We start from the raw sequence: 20,612 nt of genomic DNA, 5'->3' as shown, positions 1-20,612 counted from the left end.
TACACAAAATATAGTTTTATTGATATATTCATGTTTAATAAATTGTATACATAACGTCATCAAATATTACATTATAAACATATACATTTCGTTATACGTTACTAATTCAAACACAAATACAATATGAGATGTTATCCCCGTTATTTAATTTAATATAATTCATTTCATTATTTTAAAACGTTTAGTCTCAATACAGTGTAGTAATTTCCATTGGCATACATGTTCAGTACCTAAACATGCCCTTATAAGAAGCTCATGATTCATAACATCAGATTTATTTACATTTGACAACTAAAGCGCGATGTACAATCATTCAAGACGAGAGTTCATTAGGCCTATTTACAAGTGGAATCAACTTGGAATGCTTGTCTGTTGTACACAGTTTAGCCGAGTCCGTGTATTGTGCAAATGCTAACTTATTTAGGAACATCGAATTTTCCCTTTGTAATTAGACCACACTATACGTAGAAACTCTATATAATTTCTAAAAAATAAATATTATATTAAGCGATACAGAATAAATAAATAGTTAATTGCACACTATTATGATAAACATTTCAAAAATTAATATTTTTTTATAAGCCGTAAGCTGTGCTTACCTTTCAAACAACGCCTTACAAAATGAGGCACAAGTGAATATTCATCGCCGACATCGTCTATGAAATTGAAAGAAAAATATAGGAATGTATTGGATAACAACGAAGATTTAACAAGAAAAGATACGCTAATCACAGAAGAGGTAAATATCATATATTTACGAAATATTATATTTATGTTTAAGCCTAATATTGGTGCGTCACGGTAAAGTTCGTACAAACGAGTGCAAGCGGCCGCTGCCGCGGACACTGGCGGCTGTCCGACCGGCCGCCATCAGCGAAAACCAAGTTCATTCTCTTCACAGGCGAGTGTTTTCACATAAAGCAACTCGCAGCCAGTGTGAGCAGTCAGCGTTCAAATTAGTATATGCTTTCTTTCATCTCTTTTATTCACACGGGGCCTACATACGTCTGCACGTAGTACGATAATTGTGCGAGAAAATAATCGCTTACTCGCCGCCCATCGGACAACAGCCTAACGAATGTCGTGTATAAGAATAGCCGATAGTCCGTAGAGAACTCCATTTCTGATAACATCAATAGGGAACAATGATACTAAGAAACATCCAAGTATAAACATGTAAATTCATAATGCACTATTAATTTTAATTCTAACGTTTCTGAACGACTGAATAGAATAAAAGATATATTTCGCTTATCTACAAGAAATCATCGATCGAAGACATCATAGTGAAATAGCTTAAAAAATTCTCTAATACTGTAATGAACAATTAGTAGCAAGAACATCAATATTTAGTGATGATTGATTACATAATTATTTCTTTGTCATATTTGGAACTTAAACTCTTACAAATTAGGTCGAATTTAACAACTCCCTATTCCATTATACCGGGTGGTAACAATCTCAATAATTCGTAATCTCTAAATTTAAAATTATACAAATAACTCTAATTTACATAATATAATGAATTAATAAAAGTTCATGTCCTATGATATAAAATGTTAAAATTAACTATCGTCGATACAATACGATTATATGAATGTTATCAAATAAGCATTCGGAGTACATGATCGGACTGTGACGTCACGGCCGCGTCGGGCGCGATTGGGCGCCGCCGTACGCGATCAGGCGCCGTCCGCGGTCGAGCACCGCACCGTACACGGTCGGACACCGTACGCGGTCCGGCGTCGACACGGGCGCGGACGCGGACGCGGCTAGGGACCGATATTATGAAAGCCATCATTCAAAACGTGTCTAGAAAGAAAGCATTTATTTAAAATCAGTCTCATTCGCATAAGGAAGTGATCACAGCACACACACTGGAAACTCGTTGCAGAGCGAGGGGCCATGTCCCTCTCAACAGAATGTTAATAATAATAGAGCACCTTGGTCGCTATACTAAATCTGATAAAACATGCAACAGACCGATTTAATATTTTATAAAAATATCATTAAATATTTGGAAAACATAATTACAGTCAGAAGACTAGTAAATATTGGAAGTACATTTCATTCAATACTTAAAATAATATTTTACTACATGTATATGGAAAAGTGATAAAATAGATATCAGTTACTATATAGAACATCGCCTTCTCAGACAAGAACGATAAACATAAACAGCAAGTTCGAAGCATAGACTAGATATAGAGTTTGTGAAAGTTTACAATTACAACATACAAGAGACAATTATGATATCATGATACGCTGCCATTAAAATTATACAAGTCGGTGACTGCAACATTTACGCATAAAATATTTTATACACTCGTGAAGCCACGGAGCGGGCGAACCACGAGTCGCTAGGCCGAATACTTAGACCCGGGCGAGTCATTTACATAATAAACAATTCGGAATTCAACTACAACGTCTCGTCTCTCGATAAAATATTGGCGGATAATTGCACAGTGGTCGCGGTGCGGGTGTGACGCGGGTACGGCCACACCGCACGTTAGATGGTGGCGAGCGCGCGGGTCGGCGCCGCCGCCAGCGCGCGTCACGGCCGCGGCTCCACCAGCTGCTGCACCAGCACCGCCACAAGCACGCCCAGCAGCAGGAACGCGCCCGCCATCAGCCACGCCACCTGACACAAACATATTATTTATTAGCATCTGGGAACTTTGTGGGGTAACCAGTGAAATATGAAATATAAGTTGCAATTTAAATACTGGAACTTTACGGTGTTGAAGGCAAAAAATTACACTCACACGCTAACATAATAGGTACAAGCGAATGTATATAAACATAATAATGTGTAGTAGGTACTTCACACCGCAGTTACGGCACTTTTAAGCCTCTCGGGCGTAGCCCCGGCAAACTATTAATGTGGTATGTGGTCACCTGGCGGGAGGAGAAGGCGCGCGTGGGTCGGGCGCGGCGCGGGCGCTGCGGCGGCGGCGGCGCGGGCACGGCGAGCCGCGCCGCCGGCGACCACGCGCTGGCCAGCCCGCCGCGCACCGCGCACACGCGCACCGAGTACTCGCCGCCGTACTCCAGCGCCTCCAGCTGGAACTGCGGCTCGCAGCCCGAGTACACCTGCCCAACGATATGAGGGTTAGCTTGTATATATATATTTTTTTCTTTATTTAGAAACAAACAATGTCTTATAGTAATAAATTGTTACAATATAGGGTAATCAGACTTATAGACCTACAGTTTCCTTAAATAGAGTATGAAAACCATTAAAATTATTAAAAGAAAACCAAGGCGTTTTTCTACTGAAGCAATTTATAGGTTAAGTAAAGTGTTAGCACCAAGGCAACTATACATCTGGCAAGTAATAATATATATTAGTAGACATATAGATGACATGGTATTAAATGTTAACCCGGCAAACCTTCGAAACACCAGAAGCAAATATAAGATACCGATTACGAACAGTGCTGCAGCTAGGAAACACTACTCATATGTTGGAACTAGGCTTTTTGACAAATTACCAGGTGACCTACAGGACATAATACAACCTAGCTATTCAAGCGTGTCTACTCAAAATAATCAAAGTTACATAAGTAGGCTAAATAAAAAAACTAAAGTGTTTCTCCCGAGTTTTTCTTTTACTGAATTTAAAGACTTCTACACAAAAATATTTCCTCAGTGAATAGATTGCTACGTAACTCCGTGTCATATTTCTCTATTTTTCCATATAATATATATGTATGTATGTGTATTAGATAGCAAATAATATATATAGCTACTTACATAATTATAAAAACCCAATATACGTATATTAAATACGTACATAAAAATAAAAAATACCAGTAATGCATGTTTATTTAATAAAGCTTTTTTTAATTGAATTAAGTAAACTTTATATTATAAGAAAATTGTTTATCCAAAATCCGATCGCTCTCTAAAAATTGTGTCACATATATTGTAACTAGCCCTAGCACAGGCCCCGGTCTTTTTGGGCTGTTACTGCACACTATGTCTTTAAATGCTGGCTTAAATTAAAATGTATAATTAGAAATAGTAAAAAGTTTGTTGTATATATTTAATGAAAAAAAAAAAAAAAAAAAAAAAATATATATATATAGTACTAAACTAAACTAGAGATAGAATTTCTAATTTGACAAAATTAAAACAAAAAAAACCGGCCAAGTGCGAGTCGGACTCGCGCACCGAGAGGGTTCCGTACTTTTTAGTATTTGTTGTTATAGCGGCAACAGACATACATCATCTGTGAAAATTTCAACTGTCTAGCTATCACGGTTCTTGAGATACAGCCTGGTGACAGACAGACAGATGGACAGACGGACAGCGGAGTCTTAGTAATAGGGTCCCGTTTTTACCCTTTGGGTACGGAACCCTAAAAATGAACAACGAAGTCTCACCTCTTTGAATATGGCATCCTTCCCCCTCGCGCACTGCAGCACGTAAGTGGTGGGCACGGCGTCGTCGAGCGCGTCCCACACGGCCAGCGCCTGGCGCGGCGCGGGCAGCGACAGCGCGGGCGCGCGCGGCGCCGGCGGCGGCGCGGCCGGCGTGCGCGCCGACATCGCCTCGCCCCAGCCGCCCCGCCCGCCGCGCTCGTCCGAGCAGCGGACCCGGAACCAGTACTCGCTCGCTTCTTTCAGCTTCTTTACTTTACAGCTGCGCGCCGAGCCGCGGTACACCGGGCGGAACTCGCGCGCGTCCGCCGCACGCATCTCCACGCAGTAATGCGCGCCCTCGCCGCCGCTCGGCGCCCACTCGAGCCGCAGGTAGTTGTGCGCGGCTTGGGCCAATCGCAGCGCGGGCGGCTCAGGCGGCGGCGGTCGCGTGCCGGCGCGAGCCTCCTCACTCCACTCGCCCAGCCCGAGTTCGTTAAGCGCGGCGACGCGCACGCGGTAGACGGTGTCGGGAGTGAGACCTTCCACCAGCCGCTCGGCCGCCGGCCCGTCGGTCTCGAACGCGTCGTCGTCCACCTGCACGCGGTACCGCAGCACGGGCGCGCCGTGGTCGGCGGGCGGCCGCCAGTGCAGCCGCAGGCTGTCGGCGCCGGCCTCGTGGCGCGGCGCGCCGGGCGGCCCGGGCGCCGCGCGCGGCGTCAGCGCGTCCCGCGGCGCCGACCACGCGCCGCGCCCGGCCGCGTTGGTCGCGCACAGGCGGAACAGGTACGGCGAGAACGGCACCAGCGCGTCGACGACGCAGCTCGTGTCGGGACCGCGGTACACCTCCGCGTACGCCGCCTCGTCGGCGCTCGCCGCGCTCATCTCTAATCGGTAGTCGAGCACGGGAGCGCCGTTGTCGCGCGGGGCGGTCCATTCGAGGCGAGCGGAACGCGCCGAGAGGATTTCGGCCGTTGGCGTATCCGGGGCGTCGGGCGGCGCCGCCGCGGTGGTGAAGTCGAGCGGCGTCGACGGCGGGCCCGCGCCCACTCGGTTGACGGCGGTGACGGTGAGCCTGTAGACGCAGCCGGGCGCCAGGTCGCGCACGTCGCACTCGGGCTTGGCGCCGCAGTAGGCCCGGCGCACGCCCTCGGGCGCAGCGAGCTCGGCGCGGTACTCGGTGAGCGGCGCGCCGCCGGTGCAGTCGGGCGCGCGCCACCGCACGGCCAGCGCGGTGGCGCGCACGGGGCCGGCCGGCTCGGGCGCGGCGGGTGCGCCGGGCGCCGTGGCCTCGGTGGTGACGGTCTCGGCGGCGGACCACTCGCTCTCGCCGGCCTCGTTGGCGCAGCACACGCGCGCGCGGTACGGCGTGCCGGGCTGCAGGCGGTCGCAGTGCGCCTCGCGCTCGGGGCCCGAGTAGGCGCGCCGGTAGCCGTCGCCGCCGTCGAGCTCGAGCGTGTAGGAGGAGACGGGCGCGCCGCCGTCGTCGGCCGGGGGCTCCCAGCGCAGCCGGAACGTGCGCGGCAGGATCTTCCCGCGTGGCTGCGGCCTGGCCGGCGCCGCGGGCCGCTCGGCGAGCGTGCGGTACGCGACTTCGGGTGACCAGGGCCCCTGGCCGTCGTCGGTCTGCGCGCACAGCCGGAAGCGGTACTCGGTCGCGCGACGCAACTCGGTGCACGTATGTTCGTTACTATCCCCGTGGTAGGCGGGTCGGAAGCCGTAGCCCTGCGCGGGGTCGTCGACCTGGAGGGTGAAGACCTCGTCGCCCTTGCGGGGTTCCCAGGCGAGCGCGAGCTGATGCGCGGCGGCGGCGGCGAGCGCGGGCGGGGTGGGCGCGGGCGGGGGCGCGCCGGCGGTCCAGGCGACGCACTCGTCGCTGTAGTCGCCGCGGCCGCACTCGTTAACGGCGGCGACGCGGAAAGCGTAGCGCGTCTGCGGCCGCAGGTTGCCGGCCGTGTGCTGCCGCGTGCGCGGCCGCGACACCTCGCGCCAGCCCTGCCCGTCGTCCATCTCCAAGATGTAATGCGTCAGTCGCGCGCCGTTGTCCTGCGAACAGAAAATGCATTAAAAACTTTATTAAAAAACTACACAGGTCTGTTATTGACATCCCGAATGTGGCTAACTTTTGTCAGGTCAGCGACATGACCCCTACGAGCGCTAGCTACCAAAAGGAATATGCATTTTCCCGACCGTCCTCGTTAATCGGTAGGTTGGACAATATACCTGCGCCTGCTGCCAGCGCAGCAGCAGCGAGGTCCTCGCGCGCTGGGTGGCGCGGGGCTGCGGCGGGCGCTCGGGCGGCGCGGCGGGTGCGCGGAAGGTGACGGCGTCGCTGGCGCCGCCTGTGGCCTGCCCGGCGCGGATCTGCAGGCACACCGAGTACTCGCAGCCCGGCCGCAGGTCGCGCACGCTGCAAACACAAACAATTGATCAAATAATACTGAACACTAGACAAGTTCATACATATATCGATGCGAATTCATTTTAGGGATGTTTTAGGTTACGTTAGGTTTTAGATGTATCTATGTGTCTGTTTGTAGCATTGTAAATTTGTAGCTCCCTAATAAATAAGCCGATTTGAGTGCAGTTTTTTTTTTATGAAAAGTGTTGTCTGTCCACTAGATGGTGACGTTTTAATTTAAGCAGGAGTTTTAATGTTAATGGTTATTAATCTGAGTGCTGAGGGTTCGGAAGGCGAGAGTAGCCTGCAAAAGTGGAACAAAAATAAAATTGTTGTGTATAAACTAGCTACCAACCGGCAGGAGAGGGACGGCCCGCTGTAGATGGCCTTGTAGCGGCCGCGGTCGCCCAGCAGCAGGTCGTAGGTGAGCTCCACGTTGGGCAGCGTCACGCCCTCCGGGAGCGGCGAGTTCCATTGCACTAGCGCGCTCGTAGGGGTCATGTCGCTGACCTGACAAAACAAAGTTATGTATAGCATCTGAGAAAACATTTAAATCTAAATATGGCTTTTTGTTATTTACTTATATAACTATTGTATAATTGATAGCTGTTGGTTCTCCGAAAAATAAATAAATAAATAAACTGAACTGACTTAACTCGCTTGAGAACTATTCGTCGAACATTGTAACGACCATGACAGTTGTACTGCCCTGAGACATACTTCAAAGACAAGAGATGAGACAAAAACGATAACAATTTTGGACTTCAATATTGGACGAAATAGATTGTTACGTGAGTCTTTTCCAAGGTTTTCTGATTTCTTCAATACAGAATACAAATTATTCCACCAATTCTGAAATAGATAATTCCCTGAAGATTTTTTTGAAAGATGCTGATGCTGATTTTTTGAGAGGCTGTATAAAATGCCTACACTACACACGAAATGAAATGTCCCACGTAGCTCGCGTGCGTAACATTAGCTATTTTTTTTGTTATTGATACCTGCGGCGTGCGCGTGGCGGACAGCAGGTCGAGCAGCGCCTGCGTGTCGTTGTCGTCGTCGCCCTGCACGGAGGCGCCGGCCGAGGAGCCCTCGCCCTCGGACCAGGCGCCCGAGGAGGCGCCGCCGCTCCCACCGCTGCCCGCGCCGCCGCCGCCGCCGCCGCCGCGCCCGTTCAGCTCCTTGCGCGGGGACAGCGACGGCGTGCTGCCGCCCGAGTTCGCTTCTGGAACTGAACATGAACGTCGTTATAAACTGATGTAACAGACGATCCGGCGAGACGATAGGCTACGTAAAAACAATACATATCGAAATGTTGAATACATTATAGTACATTATTGTCGAGGCTCGGTAGTAGCTACTTGCTGGCTGAGGATTCGTTTTAAACGGACGACCTTGGCAGTCCCGAAATCGAGACTGCAATGTTTTTAACTTATTTTTTGACTGACCATAAACTACGCACTTCGCGACCTACTTTTTAACCGGCAACGTCGACTTTGCAGTCCATTTTTGAGAAAAATTACTTGGTTTTTCCTAGCTATACAAATGACATTGGTCATAAACTTATGTTATAGTATTTTTCAAATAGCTTGGTTACAGTAACAGCAACACCATACATACACACATTAGTACATATACCTTTTTTTTTTTTTCAGCAGTCTCGATTTCGAGACTGCAATGTTGCATACAAATTCCATTATTTGTCGAGTTCCAAACTTTTTAAAAGTTGAAGTGGCCATATCAAATGAAGGCATAGGTCCATTAAACAGCCAAACAGATGATCAGTACTTATTATTATAATGTTGGTACCGCGACTATTTAGGTGTCTCAAATAGGTTGGCGTATTTTCAGCAGAAAAATACACTTCCATTTTTAATAAAAAAAATAAAACGGCGGCAAAGCAAATCTTTTTACTTTTTTCTGTGAAAATATATACATAACAATGTTGCTTCTGTAAAATATTTCTATTATATTTGCATTTATTGCGCCATTTTTGAGAAAAGCACTATATATGACTCGGCTGGAAGGCTACTTGCTGGCTTCGGATTCAATTAAACGGACTCCCAAGGTCGTCCGTTTAAAACAAATCCTTAGCCAGCAAGTAGCTACTTCCGAGCCTCGACAATAATGTACTATTATTAGCCTACTTTAGTGTCCAACTGCTGGGTAAAGGCCTCCCCTCGTCTTCTCCACTCGACCCTGTCGTTAGCATTTTCCCACCATTTTGGGTAGAATGCTTCCAAGTCGGCGCTATCTCCTTTTCGGTCTGCCTGCCCGCTCAGTAACCATTTTGGCCCACCTTTCCGGGTGCATGCGGCAGACATGTCCAGCCCAGTCCCACTTAAGCTTAGCGGTCTTGACGCCTACATCTACAACTCGAGTTCTGGAGCGTAGTTCCATTTTCTGATTCAATCAGTCTTACAAACACCTTGTATACTATGCTCCATCGCTCGCTGGCAAACCTTGGGTTTCGATTTTAGAGCCTCAGTGCACCGTAGGTTAGGATGGGCAGGAGGCAAGGTTGCCCTTCATTAATCGCCTTTCATGGACCAGAAGCTCTTCCAGGCTTCTCAATACGTCTTTTGATGTTCAATGGACTGGCTGTTCTCGAAGGATGCTATCTGGCCCAAGTAAACGTTTACTTGGGTCAGATAGCAGCCTTCGTCGAGTCTGTACTCGTCGACATATTGTATAACCTGCCATCTACCACTATGTTATGTTTAGCTTTATAGATACATATTACATATTTACATTTTAAGGTTATAAATTGTACGGAAATGACAGCTGTCACCGACCCAAGCTATGTGAAAAACACTTTTACTGTGTTCTGTCCGTCTGTCTAACAAATTGTTGAAAATAGTTTGTTCCATTCCATTTGTGTTTATAATAATAAAATAATTTGTTCCAGATCACAGTATTCCATAAACAACATAAATCATTATCAAATTATTAGTATAATAATATAATATAATACTAATACAATATATACTAATTGACAACTATTTCAAAAAAGGTTTGTTTGGTTTGCTTGTTTTACTGAATGTTACTACCAGTTATTACTTATTAGAAAATGTCAATTTAAATGTTTTATATTTAATAAAAACATCTGGATAAAAGTCTCATTCCTTAAGTACAAACATAAAGACATATCCATGATTTGCTAAACTTGTTACAAAACTGTAGATACTTCATTAAAAGAATAACAAGTTATAACATTGTTTACATTATTTTGAAACCATTATATAGATATAAAATTGACTACATTAAATGCGTATGAAATGAACTTACCTATACCATTATTTCTATTGGTCTGTTTGCGCTCCAGTTTTTGTTTGAGCTTGGAGTGCATTCTCTGTGTACGTTCATCTTTCTGGTAGACAGGCGGAGGTGGGGAGTGCTGCATGTGGTGCGGAGGGACATGGTGGAAGTGAGCGGGGTAGCCAGGCCCGTAGAAATGCTGGGGACCACCCGCACCATTTGCTGGACCCTGTAATCATAAAAATAGCTTGTTTACATTATTCTATTAACATTTATAACACCATTATAAAATATTTATCAGTACGGTTTTTACTCACTATTATTTTTAGTTGCTTTTTGCTTTTTGCGACATGTTTCGGATTCTTTGGGAATAATAATAATAGTGAGTAAAAACCGTACTGATAAATATTTTGAAATATGTCTCACGATAGTTTAAGTGCGATAACACCATTATAATTTATCTTCATAAGTGAATAAACATGATAGACATTTACATTAAACTGACATAATAGTGGCTTTATAGCTACCATTTTGATAGAGTAACTAATCTATTTAAAAATACATGTTGTGATTTTAAAAGGCAACATTTTATATCACAATTTCTTCAAGTACAATCAAAAAGCCTAAAATTTCAATCTTATCAAAAACAATAATAAGTAACAAACATGTTTTGTATCTCGACATATGGTGCTAATTGAATACAGAAAACAGTTACCAAACAATAACATTGCACTAAACTGACCTTTGCTATAGAGGGATCTTGAGATTCTTCTGGATTTGTCATTATATACGTATTTTATAATTTGGTGGACGTCAGCGCCACGTATCCACCGATCGGCGCTCGCCGGCGATAACGTTCAACTTCCCAACTGCTTTATCGCAATCCACCAATAGGTATAACATAGCTACGATGAGTACATCACCAACCACACTAACTTAGTATGCATTGAACAATATACTAAAAATGTCAGGATTATTCATGAACAGAATTTAACACAACACTGCCGCGTACTTGTGTTTGAATTACAATTACATTACAATTTGTTTACACAGAAGGTGAACACGTATTCATTTTTAGCGTCAACTTTGTCCCGGTGTTCATATCATTGTCAAATAACACAGTGGAATACTATAAGACAACTGCTTCACAAAACAAAAATCGATATTTCAACGAGCAATCAAGTTAAACACCATTGTCGACAGTATCAACAGAGGGTGAGTTTTATATTCCAAATCGATTCCATTATAATTACCAACAAACCAAATCAAGCGCTTTACGCATGCTTTACGACTTTAGTCCTGTCAATGTCAGAGTGACGTTGCTACAAATGTCAATGTCAACTTGTCAAGTGCTTGACCAAGTGTATTTTTCTTTGCAGAAAGAAATTATTCAAATTATAAAATATAGTTGGTCAAGCAAATCTTGTCAGTAGAAAAAGGCGCGAAGTTCAAATTTAACATGGGACGATATCCCTTCGCGTCTACATTTTTAAATTTGTCGCCTTTTTTCATGAATCTAGTATAACTGGATCGGTCATGAGGAGTGGGGGAAAATGACCGAACGGGATAGTCTTATGTATCTTTCAGTAGGAGTAGCAGAGAAAGCGCTGTTATTGTTTGTCCTTGTCATAGTTTCACTTTTCCACCGCTGCCACAACCGAGGTTGTGGCAAACAAATAAGTACGTGACATGTCATGTTTGTTCGTTGCTTGTTTAATTATCGTTGTTTTGTATGAAATTGTGCTTTCTCTTATGAAATATAGTGATGGTTAGCGTTTTGAATGCTTGAACTTTGATAAAATACTGGTGAATTGTTCTGTAATCGGCTGTAATAGCCGCTCTGAGCAAAAATATGAGATCATAACCTTTCACACGTAAGTACGGTATTTTACACCTTCCTCTTAACGCAATATGTGAGAATAACATCGTAAAATTACGTTACACTCAAAGCAATGTAGAATCAAACGATTTCAATAAAAATATCACAATTATTTACGCAAATTAACAAAACATTATTTGTAAAATTATCCGCCCAAATTACGTAGGTAGGTAGGAGTCTGAGGTCAGCCATTTTTAAACTTCTTCTTAATTTAGCTGCATAACAATCATGTTAGGGATACCAGATGAAAATATCATAATTTTATGGGTAATTTTGACCTCGAAGTTTTTTCGTACTTCTAATTCCAAAAAATAAATAAACAAATGTTGTGAAGATTAAATGTGGTGTATATTAATTGGTGTGATTGCGATTTGTGATTTCTTTAAATTAAAACCCATAATACATTTTATTTTACGTTTTATTTACTAAACATGTTTAGTTTTGTACCACCTGCGCGAATTATAGGAGGTATTTCATTGTTTATACGCCTAAAAAGAACGGCCCACTGACATTTTATTTAACAATTTTTTAATACCGTCAAACAAGCTAACTTTGCCTCCAGGGTAATCGCCCCAACGGGATATCAAATATTGGGGTAATTTTTACCAATATGGTATCCCCACGTTTATGACGTCATCTATTTCTATCCCTTACGGGCGCACGCGTATAGCTGGTCTATGTAATGCTAGGTCTATGCCTTTTTTCTACTCTCTCGCATATAGTTGGTCAAACCAAATTGGCAGTAAATAAGAACCAAAAAAACTATACTCATCGTTTTTTCTTGGGTGTTAGTGGTGTTAGTATGTACTAGTGTAAGACAGATAGTATAATTCTCTGTCTATGTTTGAAATGAGACAGTCCTTTGACAAACTTATTTTTTATTCTTTGATAAACTATTATTAATTCTTTTTAATGAATAGTTTTATTCGAATGTCTGTGCAATGCTTATAGTATGTATTGTGCTTATGTAGGTATAAGATTCAATTGCTGTGCCCTTACAGGGTCTATATTCCATGTAAATGTAATATATTGGCAATAAAGATATTTGAAGTATGAATAAGTACAACACTTAGAAATGTAGTTAACATTAGTAAAGATAAGGGAATATTACGCGAAACTGCGCAGGGGGCGCCACTACCACAATCTGAGGGTCTATCACGAAATTTCGTTATCTAACATCTCTGTCATTCTTGCATATTCGAGCGATAAAGAGGCAGATAGCGAAATTTCGGATTCGCGTTTCCCGGTAGGTCAGAGAACCAAGGCGGTTTGTTTGCAGAGGCAAACAAACCGCCTTGGTGCATCAATGTCATATTTTATTATCTCTGAAAACCTGTCAAAAAACTGTTAAAGGCACAGTATGTATAAGTTACTCTATGGTTTACTAAACGGGCTACTGCTGCACTCTGGTGGCAGAAAATTGCAGTAATATCCCCTATTGGATCGACTACCTACTTTTGCGTAAAGTTGACTTAGTATTATGCAAACTACGTCACCAGATATCACTATAAAATTGATACAATGGGGTTGGCAACTGTCAAAGGTTTGCAGAGATGGAGTCATCATAGCTTGCCCCTTTTTCTATGAGATTTGGCTTAAAGGGCTGGCATCCAGGGCATTAAAATAACAAAAATTTGACACAATTCTAGGGATTGACAGGGCAAGCTATGCTGGCGCCATCTACTATTTATTTCGACCCAACATTAATTAAGAAGGTTGCATATCAACGAATATAATCTCGTACGTCAAGACCTTTCTTTATTCATAATGTTGTTACATGGTTGTTACTAGCATCGTGAACAAAGATATGATTGATACCACATTGATACGAACTTATTATTTCTATATTAATTTTATCGATATCGATTTTAGTCGTACTGGTTTCTATTAGCACGTCTTCTCATCTTGCCGTTTTACAGATACATTTTTTGAAAATAGACTCACTAAATTAGTAATGTTTTTTTCTAATGGACGTTATAATGGATAACGGATTTACTTTTAAGTTAACTTTAAAAATTGTTTACGGAAGTACGTAGGTATTTTACCAAAAAGATGAAAGACGTACCTCGCCGCTACGCGAAAAACTCACTTTGACAAGTACGTTCGGGCCGGCCGGTCGACTAGTGCGGCGCGGCGCGTGCCGTGAGTGAAACCTAGGTACTGTAGATAGTATATATGCATTATATCTATGTATATATGTCTTGCCGGCGCCTGTAAGCGAGAAAACTGCAAAGAAATTTCATTCTTATGATTCGTTTTATCGTTTCATTGCTTAGTACCGGCGCTTAGAGTGACGAGTGTTTCGTTTGTTGTTTTGTCAAGTATACAAATTTATAGTACAGACACCTGCAACAATATGTTACACTTACACAACGAAGGCCGCACAAATATCTGACACGATCTTATTTGTAGAGCCATAGGACCGTGTCACATATTTAGTGTAACATATTATTGCATTTTGTGTTGTTATAGCTTGCGTCTGTGCGTATAACTGAATTACACATTCCAATTATACTTACTTACTTACTTACTTACTCCTCTGGCGATTAACGAAGTTAACTTTTTGTTTATTTTGTTTAACGGTGCCCATCTATGGTTTTGTTGTATCTTGAGAATGTAGGCAAATTGTGTGCTAAGAAAATATTCAGGAGCAGATCCAGCTTTATAGTTAGGGGGGGTCACCTGATCAAAGTCAGAGGGGGGGGTCGCCAGTTTAGAAAAAGATCTACCTACTGTTGTCCTAGACCCAGCCCGGGCCCATGAGTTAACTATCAATAGCTGGCAAATCAAAAATAAAAGGAAAGGGATAAGTTCGCCTTTGTAAATAATGCGTTTTTCTCTTGTTTTATGTCTCTTTTTGTACAATCAAGAGTTTTACTACTAGTACTACTAAATCATAAAAATATGGACGTCATCTGCATCGGCGTCGGCGCTGACCGCACTGTAATTAATATTTCTCCCCATTCCCGTGGTAACTTTTACAATTATTTAGTAAGAGGCAAAGCAGACAAAGATGTAGTAATTATGCGTTAACATAAATTGGCGCCCGCATCATATAATGCCATAAATCGGCCTACGTTAATTAGTCAAGCATTGTGATGCGCGGAGCCGGTGTCCTGTGATTATCCTCTATTTAACGAGCTGATTTCTATTATCAGTATGTAATGGACTAAGTGAAAATATTGTAAAAAATATTTATGTACCCCGACGTCCGACGTCCGACCTTGCAGGGCCAGTGAACTTAAACATGGCAGCCAACGAGAATATCCGCTGCCAGCTTAGCTACCGACGCGGCTAAATGACTGCTTTAGGGCTCAACTTTGCCGAGAAACCCGCTAAATGAGTTTTGCATGAGAAATCTACTACTCGTTTTACAATGCAAACCGCATAACCATATATTTATTCGAGATAGCAATCTCGACGTAAATCTAGAATGCTGTAGGTGCGCTATCGAGGCCCGGTCATGGTTTACAATTTATAATTAAAGTTGTTGGTTTTATCACAGCTCTACTTGATACCATAACTAGATCCAGTTGCAAATGTACTTACAAATATTGGAGCATTGCGTCACTGTGTGTAAAAAACCAATTAGCAAGCAATACTTAAATCATTCGATTCAGTCGTGCTCTCACATGCCTTTATTGAGTTGCTGTCATTCTGCCGAAACTTAGGGTACAGTTAATTGTTAATTCTACAAAGGACCTAATTCATTCACTGTACGACACAGGTTCTTCTGCAGGGTACCCTTACAGGCATAAAAATTAGGACGTGCAATTCTAGATTAATTACTGTTGCGTATAATTCGTGGAAATGACGCTTTTCGTACCGTTAGTCCTTGGATAACATTTATGGCAAGTTTGCCATTGTGGTTGAAATGTGTTTTTTTTAGATACAGGCGTAAAAACGCATCGGGATAACTTTGAGTAGGTAATGCATATATACTTTTGGAGAGATACCACTATCTTGTTCTGGATACCTAATAAATTTCCTGCGCCATTAAAAAACATTCGTTGTGAACCCCTGGAAATTCTGTACTATGTAACCCATGCTATGCACCCACCCGATGTCACACCAATTTTTGTATTGTATAACTGTCCTGTTTTGTGTGCAATAAACTTATTTTTATCCTTATCTTTAATAGGTTGAATGAAATAGAAAAACTACTACTACCTGCTATATGAGCCCACTAATTTAAATATAATTATTCAGTATATAATATCCATGCCAACTGCCAAACATTTCTGTTTCACCCTATGGTTGACTGAATGCCTAGAAGCATTAAGTCCAACTGTTGTATTTTTTTAAATATCAATGAAGTTTAAAATAATATTTTTATTATTATACTAACGTAATGCGGCGGCGGCTGATGGTGCGGCTGGTGGTGCGGCTGGTGGTGGGGCTGGTGGTGCGGGTGTTGGTGCGGGTGCTGGTGCTGGTGGACCAGGTAGTGGCGCATGTTCTCGTCCAGCACCGGCGGCAGCATGGGCGGCATCATCGTCGCCGACGTAACCACCGGCATCCCGCCTGGAACACCATAAACTTTATAAGCTAAAAATAGCTATATTTTTTTTAGAAATAGCACATAACGGTATTGCAAGAGCACCGACACTAGGGCCTACCGCGAAAAACGAAAAGCGTAATTTATTTATCTGCCTCTCTATCACTAGATATTCTAGTTTATCGCAAGCGGCAAGAGCGATAGGGAGGCAGATAGGGAAATTTCGATTTTCGTGGTAGGTCCTCTGGTAGGTAGGACTGCAATGTAGGAAGTGTGTGAGCTAAAGTGGGTCAAGCAAATCTTGTCAGTAGAAAAAGGGGGCAAATTTGAAAAATCGCGGGTTTGCAACACTGTGTTCGAATAATTCCAAAATCGCGTGTCATCTGTGTCTTATCTGTGGAATGTGGTTCGCCATCTTGTTTGTTTACATTCTGAGTCGTTTCTATTTTAAGAGAATTTCTGTTGTTACCATTAAATACCAATATATTAAATAATATTGTGCAAATGTGCATGAACTGAAGGTGCCTAACAATGTATAATCATGCTCATTGATAGTAAATATTTCAAAAATTGGAGGTTATGATAATTACTGGAAGAACTTTTGATTGTGCTTTTTTTTTGCTTTAGGGTTATAAGACTTATGGCATAAATAAAATTAAAAAGTATGCCTAAATCTATCGAATAAGGCCACAAATGGAGTCCTGGAAACCGTCCATAGGCTACATGTCTGATATATTCAGCGACTGATTCGACTTTTTACAAAGGTAAACTTTTTAAACAGTATTTAGAACCTTGATTATATCGCCGTTCATACGCAACATCTACCTAATCCTTGCATATGTTTGTTGCAGGATTAAAACTCGCCCAATATAAGGTGTTAGTAGTATTTTTCTTTAGACAATTGAGACAATACTTATCTACGGTGGTTTATGTACGTGTACAACGCAACCAAGGCGAAAACTAAACTTATTAGGTATTTGAAATTTAACAAAAATATTGAGAGCAATGGATTAGATTATTCTTGTAATATTGGTAACTTCATTATACCTATTCTTTCAATGAATGACCTGAATTATAGTGTAAGTTAAAGTGACCTAAACCTTATTTACCTTTAAAATAAATAAACACCAAAATATAAATTGTTTGTTTTTATTTTTAATATGTATAATATACAACCATAAAAAAAAATTACACAGTTATGTGACATTCTTTAAGTACAATAATTTACATTAACAAGTGGCATATTTATTATCTTCAAGCTCCTTCAGTTTCTGAATTGGCGTCAATTCTGTTTGCTCTCTGTCTATGTCTTCTAAGTTTACTAAAACAAAATCATATTAAAATGTAAATAGTCCACATATTTGATATTTAATAAGTCCTGTAATCGTGAGAGGAATAGTTACAGTAATACGCTACCAGTGACTGCTCAGTGGTTGCAGGTACCTGAAATGTAACACCTTTTTTGTATACGTATAGCATAGAGTAACTTATACCAGAGCGGTACTGTCATAGTAAATTTTGTAACCCCAGTAAACTTACTGCCATCTGTCGACACACTTTAAAACTAAAAATGAAGATTTATAAAAATACGATAAAATGTAAATATTTACATATGAATAAATGATTTTTTTTATTTGCATTAATTATTTTTATGATTTTGACCCATGTTCTTTCACTGATATGCGTTAAAATTGTTAAATAACAAACGAAACCGTCAACGCCATCTATACGACAATAGGCCAAGGCTAGTAGCGCCCTCTGAACGAGAATCAAATTTTCTTGATTTTCGAGGCACGTTTTTTCCTTAGACTGTATCCATCTATTACGGAGTTATATCTATCTTTGCGTATAGTCACAATAAATATATTATGATTGTGAACATCGTTTTTACTGCATAATAATAACAATTTTAAAATGTTTCAATAAAGTATTAACCGCGAGCGGCAATTTGACTTGACGTACGAAGAGCGCGCTCCTCGCGCGCTAAGCAGTAAAAAAATATTTTTTTGGTTCGATGTACATTGCTGCTTTTCTTAGCGCAATACTACATTAATACTGCTCTTTGAGTGTTGCCCTACTTTAGTTTGCTTTACATTGCTACTGACAAGATTTGCTTGGCCAACTATATCTAATACTCATTGAAAGAAATCGTTCTAGTTATGCATCGTAACGTAACCATATCGTAACGTTTTCAACTTACTTATAAATACTATAAATATGTAGAAATGTAAACGATTAGAACATTATGGTTCCTCTACACGATGGCCCAGCGTAGGCCAGTCCAAGGGACACATTTATGCGTTAGAGGGAGCAAGTGATATTGCTATCTCATTCCACCGCATAGCTGGGACCCTTGGACTGGCCTACGCTGGGCCATCGTGTCGTGTAGAGGAGCCATTAAGTATACTTACGACGACGTATGGATGGTATAGAAAGGATGCCAATCTCTTATGGCAGAATTGTTGTAAAAGTGACCGCTTTCAGCTTTAAATAATAGTTCCTAATCTCTCCGGTGGCGCTAGTTAGGCTCTGGGACATGAGTATAACATGAACATATAAGGCAACAAATAACCCGACCAAATTTACGTAGGTTGTTCTTCTGCGGAACTGTTTCGCGATGCCTCGGATAATGTATATTTTAAGAACATCTCCCACCTGGATGTTTCATGACGATGTAGTGAAATTAGATGACACACTCAAGTTAGCGCTGGAGTCAATATTAAATGTACATCTGAATGAGGCGCAGGCCGCTCTTCCGGTACGTCACGGGGGTCTTGGGGTTCGTCGGTGTCGTGAAGTAGGCGTAGTGGCTTTCCTTGCCTCGGCACATGGTACTTTGGGACTAGTCACTCGAATATTGTCTGACAATGGTGGCAATTCCCAGATACCTTTTGCTGCGGAGGCATTTGTCAAGTGGTCATCGTTTTGTCAGGGTACGGAACCGCCAAGCAATCCTGCGACCCAAAGAGGTTGGGACGACATCCTATGTAAGAAGGTGGTTGCAGATTTGCTGAGCGAGGCTATTGGCTCAGATTTAGCGCGCCTGAAGGCCGCATCTAGGTGCGAATCAGGAGCATGGCTTCATGCGTTGCCTTCCCCTCAGTTAGGCACGTTACTAGATAACGATTCTTTGAGGATTGCGGTTGCCTTACGATTGGGTTCGAAGGTTTGCGAGGTACATAGGTGTATATGTGGAGCCATGGTTCAGGAGGACGGTCACCATGGCCTTAGTTGTCAGTAGTTGTCAGCTGGGCGTTTTGCGCGTCACCATGCGATAAATGAGGTAGTTCGCAGGGCTTTGGTCTCAGCCAATGTTCCCTGTGTCCTGGAGCCTCCGGGATTGTGCCGGGCTGATGGCAAAAGGCCAGATGGTCTTACATTGGTTCCTTGGCAGAAGGGTCGGTGCCTCTTATGGGACGCAACGTGTGTTAGCACCTTTGCCCCGTCCCATCTGAGTCACACCATCGGTGCTGCTGGTTCAGCTGCGGAGTATGCGGCTAAACAGAAGCATACGAAGTATTCTGCCTTGGAACCAATGTATGATCATGATTTTATACCAGTTGCGGTGAAGACTGCAGGACCTTGGGGTGCGGAGGCTAAGGAGTTTGTGTGGGAATTGGGTCGGCGACTGAGAGATAGGGGTTGCGATCCTCGCTCCGGATCGTACCTGGTCCAACAGATCTCCTTGGCAATTCAACGGGGCAACGCTGCCAGTGTCATGGGGACGTTTGGGCCGGCTACGGTCCGGGGTGGCACCATAGCCTAAATAGTTTAATTTAGTGGTTAAGCTAGACAAAGCCTGTTGCGGATTACATCATTTGTAAGTCGATGACGAAGCCTGTTGCTGATTTGCTTTTGTGTCCACTAGACGAAGCCTGCGTTGCCGATCACGATCTATGCATGGATGTTATTTACTGTTTTATTTATTGTGACGTGAAAATAAATGATTGATGTATTATTTATTCTGTACATGTCATGTACATGTTCTGTACCGACTCTTGTCTATGGAAGTAGGGGTTACTGACATTTTGCAATGTTGCTCCACTATCAAGTGTTCTAGTTACTATTATCATTACCGACCGTGACTACATAAAGCAACCACTAACCTAGCTGCACCCTTTCTGCCCTATTCGCCTTCGCAGCTTACAATGTAGGTGGCGAAGTGATAATATACAGCACGTGTTACATAGTAAGACCACTTCCGTAGGGTTA

General features: G+C 42.7%; 1 protein-coding gene across 2 annotated transcripts in view; it reads right to left on the bottom strand.

Annotated features, from left to right (window-relative positions):
- The window catches only part of LOC134740952 (fibronectin type-III domain-containing protein 3a), a 110,576-nt gene continuing 89,964 nt past the window's right edge, over positions 1–20,612 (bottom strand). Inside the window, exons 3-10 of one of the 2 annotated variants that reach the window (XM_063673623.1) lie at positions 16,251–16,426; positions 10,054–10,252; positions 7,767–7,996; positions 7,121–7,275; positions 6,588–6,774; positions 4,389–6,410; positions 2,899–3,093; positions 1–2,641 (exon numbers count right to left, since the gene is read on the bottom strand). In XM_063673623.1, coding sequence (XP_063529693.1) covers positions 2,555–2,641; positions 2,899–3,093; positions 4,389–6,410; positions 6,588–6,774; positions 7,121–7,275; positions 7,767–7,996; positions 10,054–10,252; positions 16,251–16,426 — 3,251 coding nt within the window. In that variant the 3' untranslated portion in view covers positions 1–2,554. Of the gene's footprint in view, positions 2,642–2,898; positions 3,094–4,388; positions 6,411–6,587; positions 6,775–7,120; positions 7,276–7,766; positions 7,997–10,053; positions 10,253–10,765; positions 11,016–16,250; positions 16,427–20,612 lie in introns of those variants that run through there. The other variant, XM_063673624.1, reaches the window with a different exon arrangement.

This window comes from Cydia strobilella, chromosome 4 (genome assembly GCF_947568885.1).
Source record: "Cydia strobilella chromosome 4, ilCydStro3.1, whole genome shotgun sequence".
In the NCBI taxonomy this organism is placed as follows: Eukaryota; Metazoa; Arthropoda; class Insecta; order Lepidoptera; family Tortricidae; genus Cydia; species Cydia strobilella.
The sequence above is the reverse complement of the archived record's forward strand: the minus strand, read 5'-3'. Positions and strand labels throughout refer to the sequence as shown.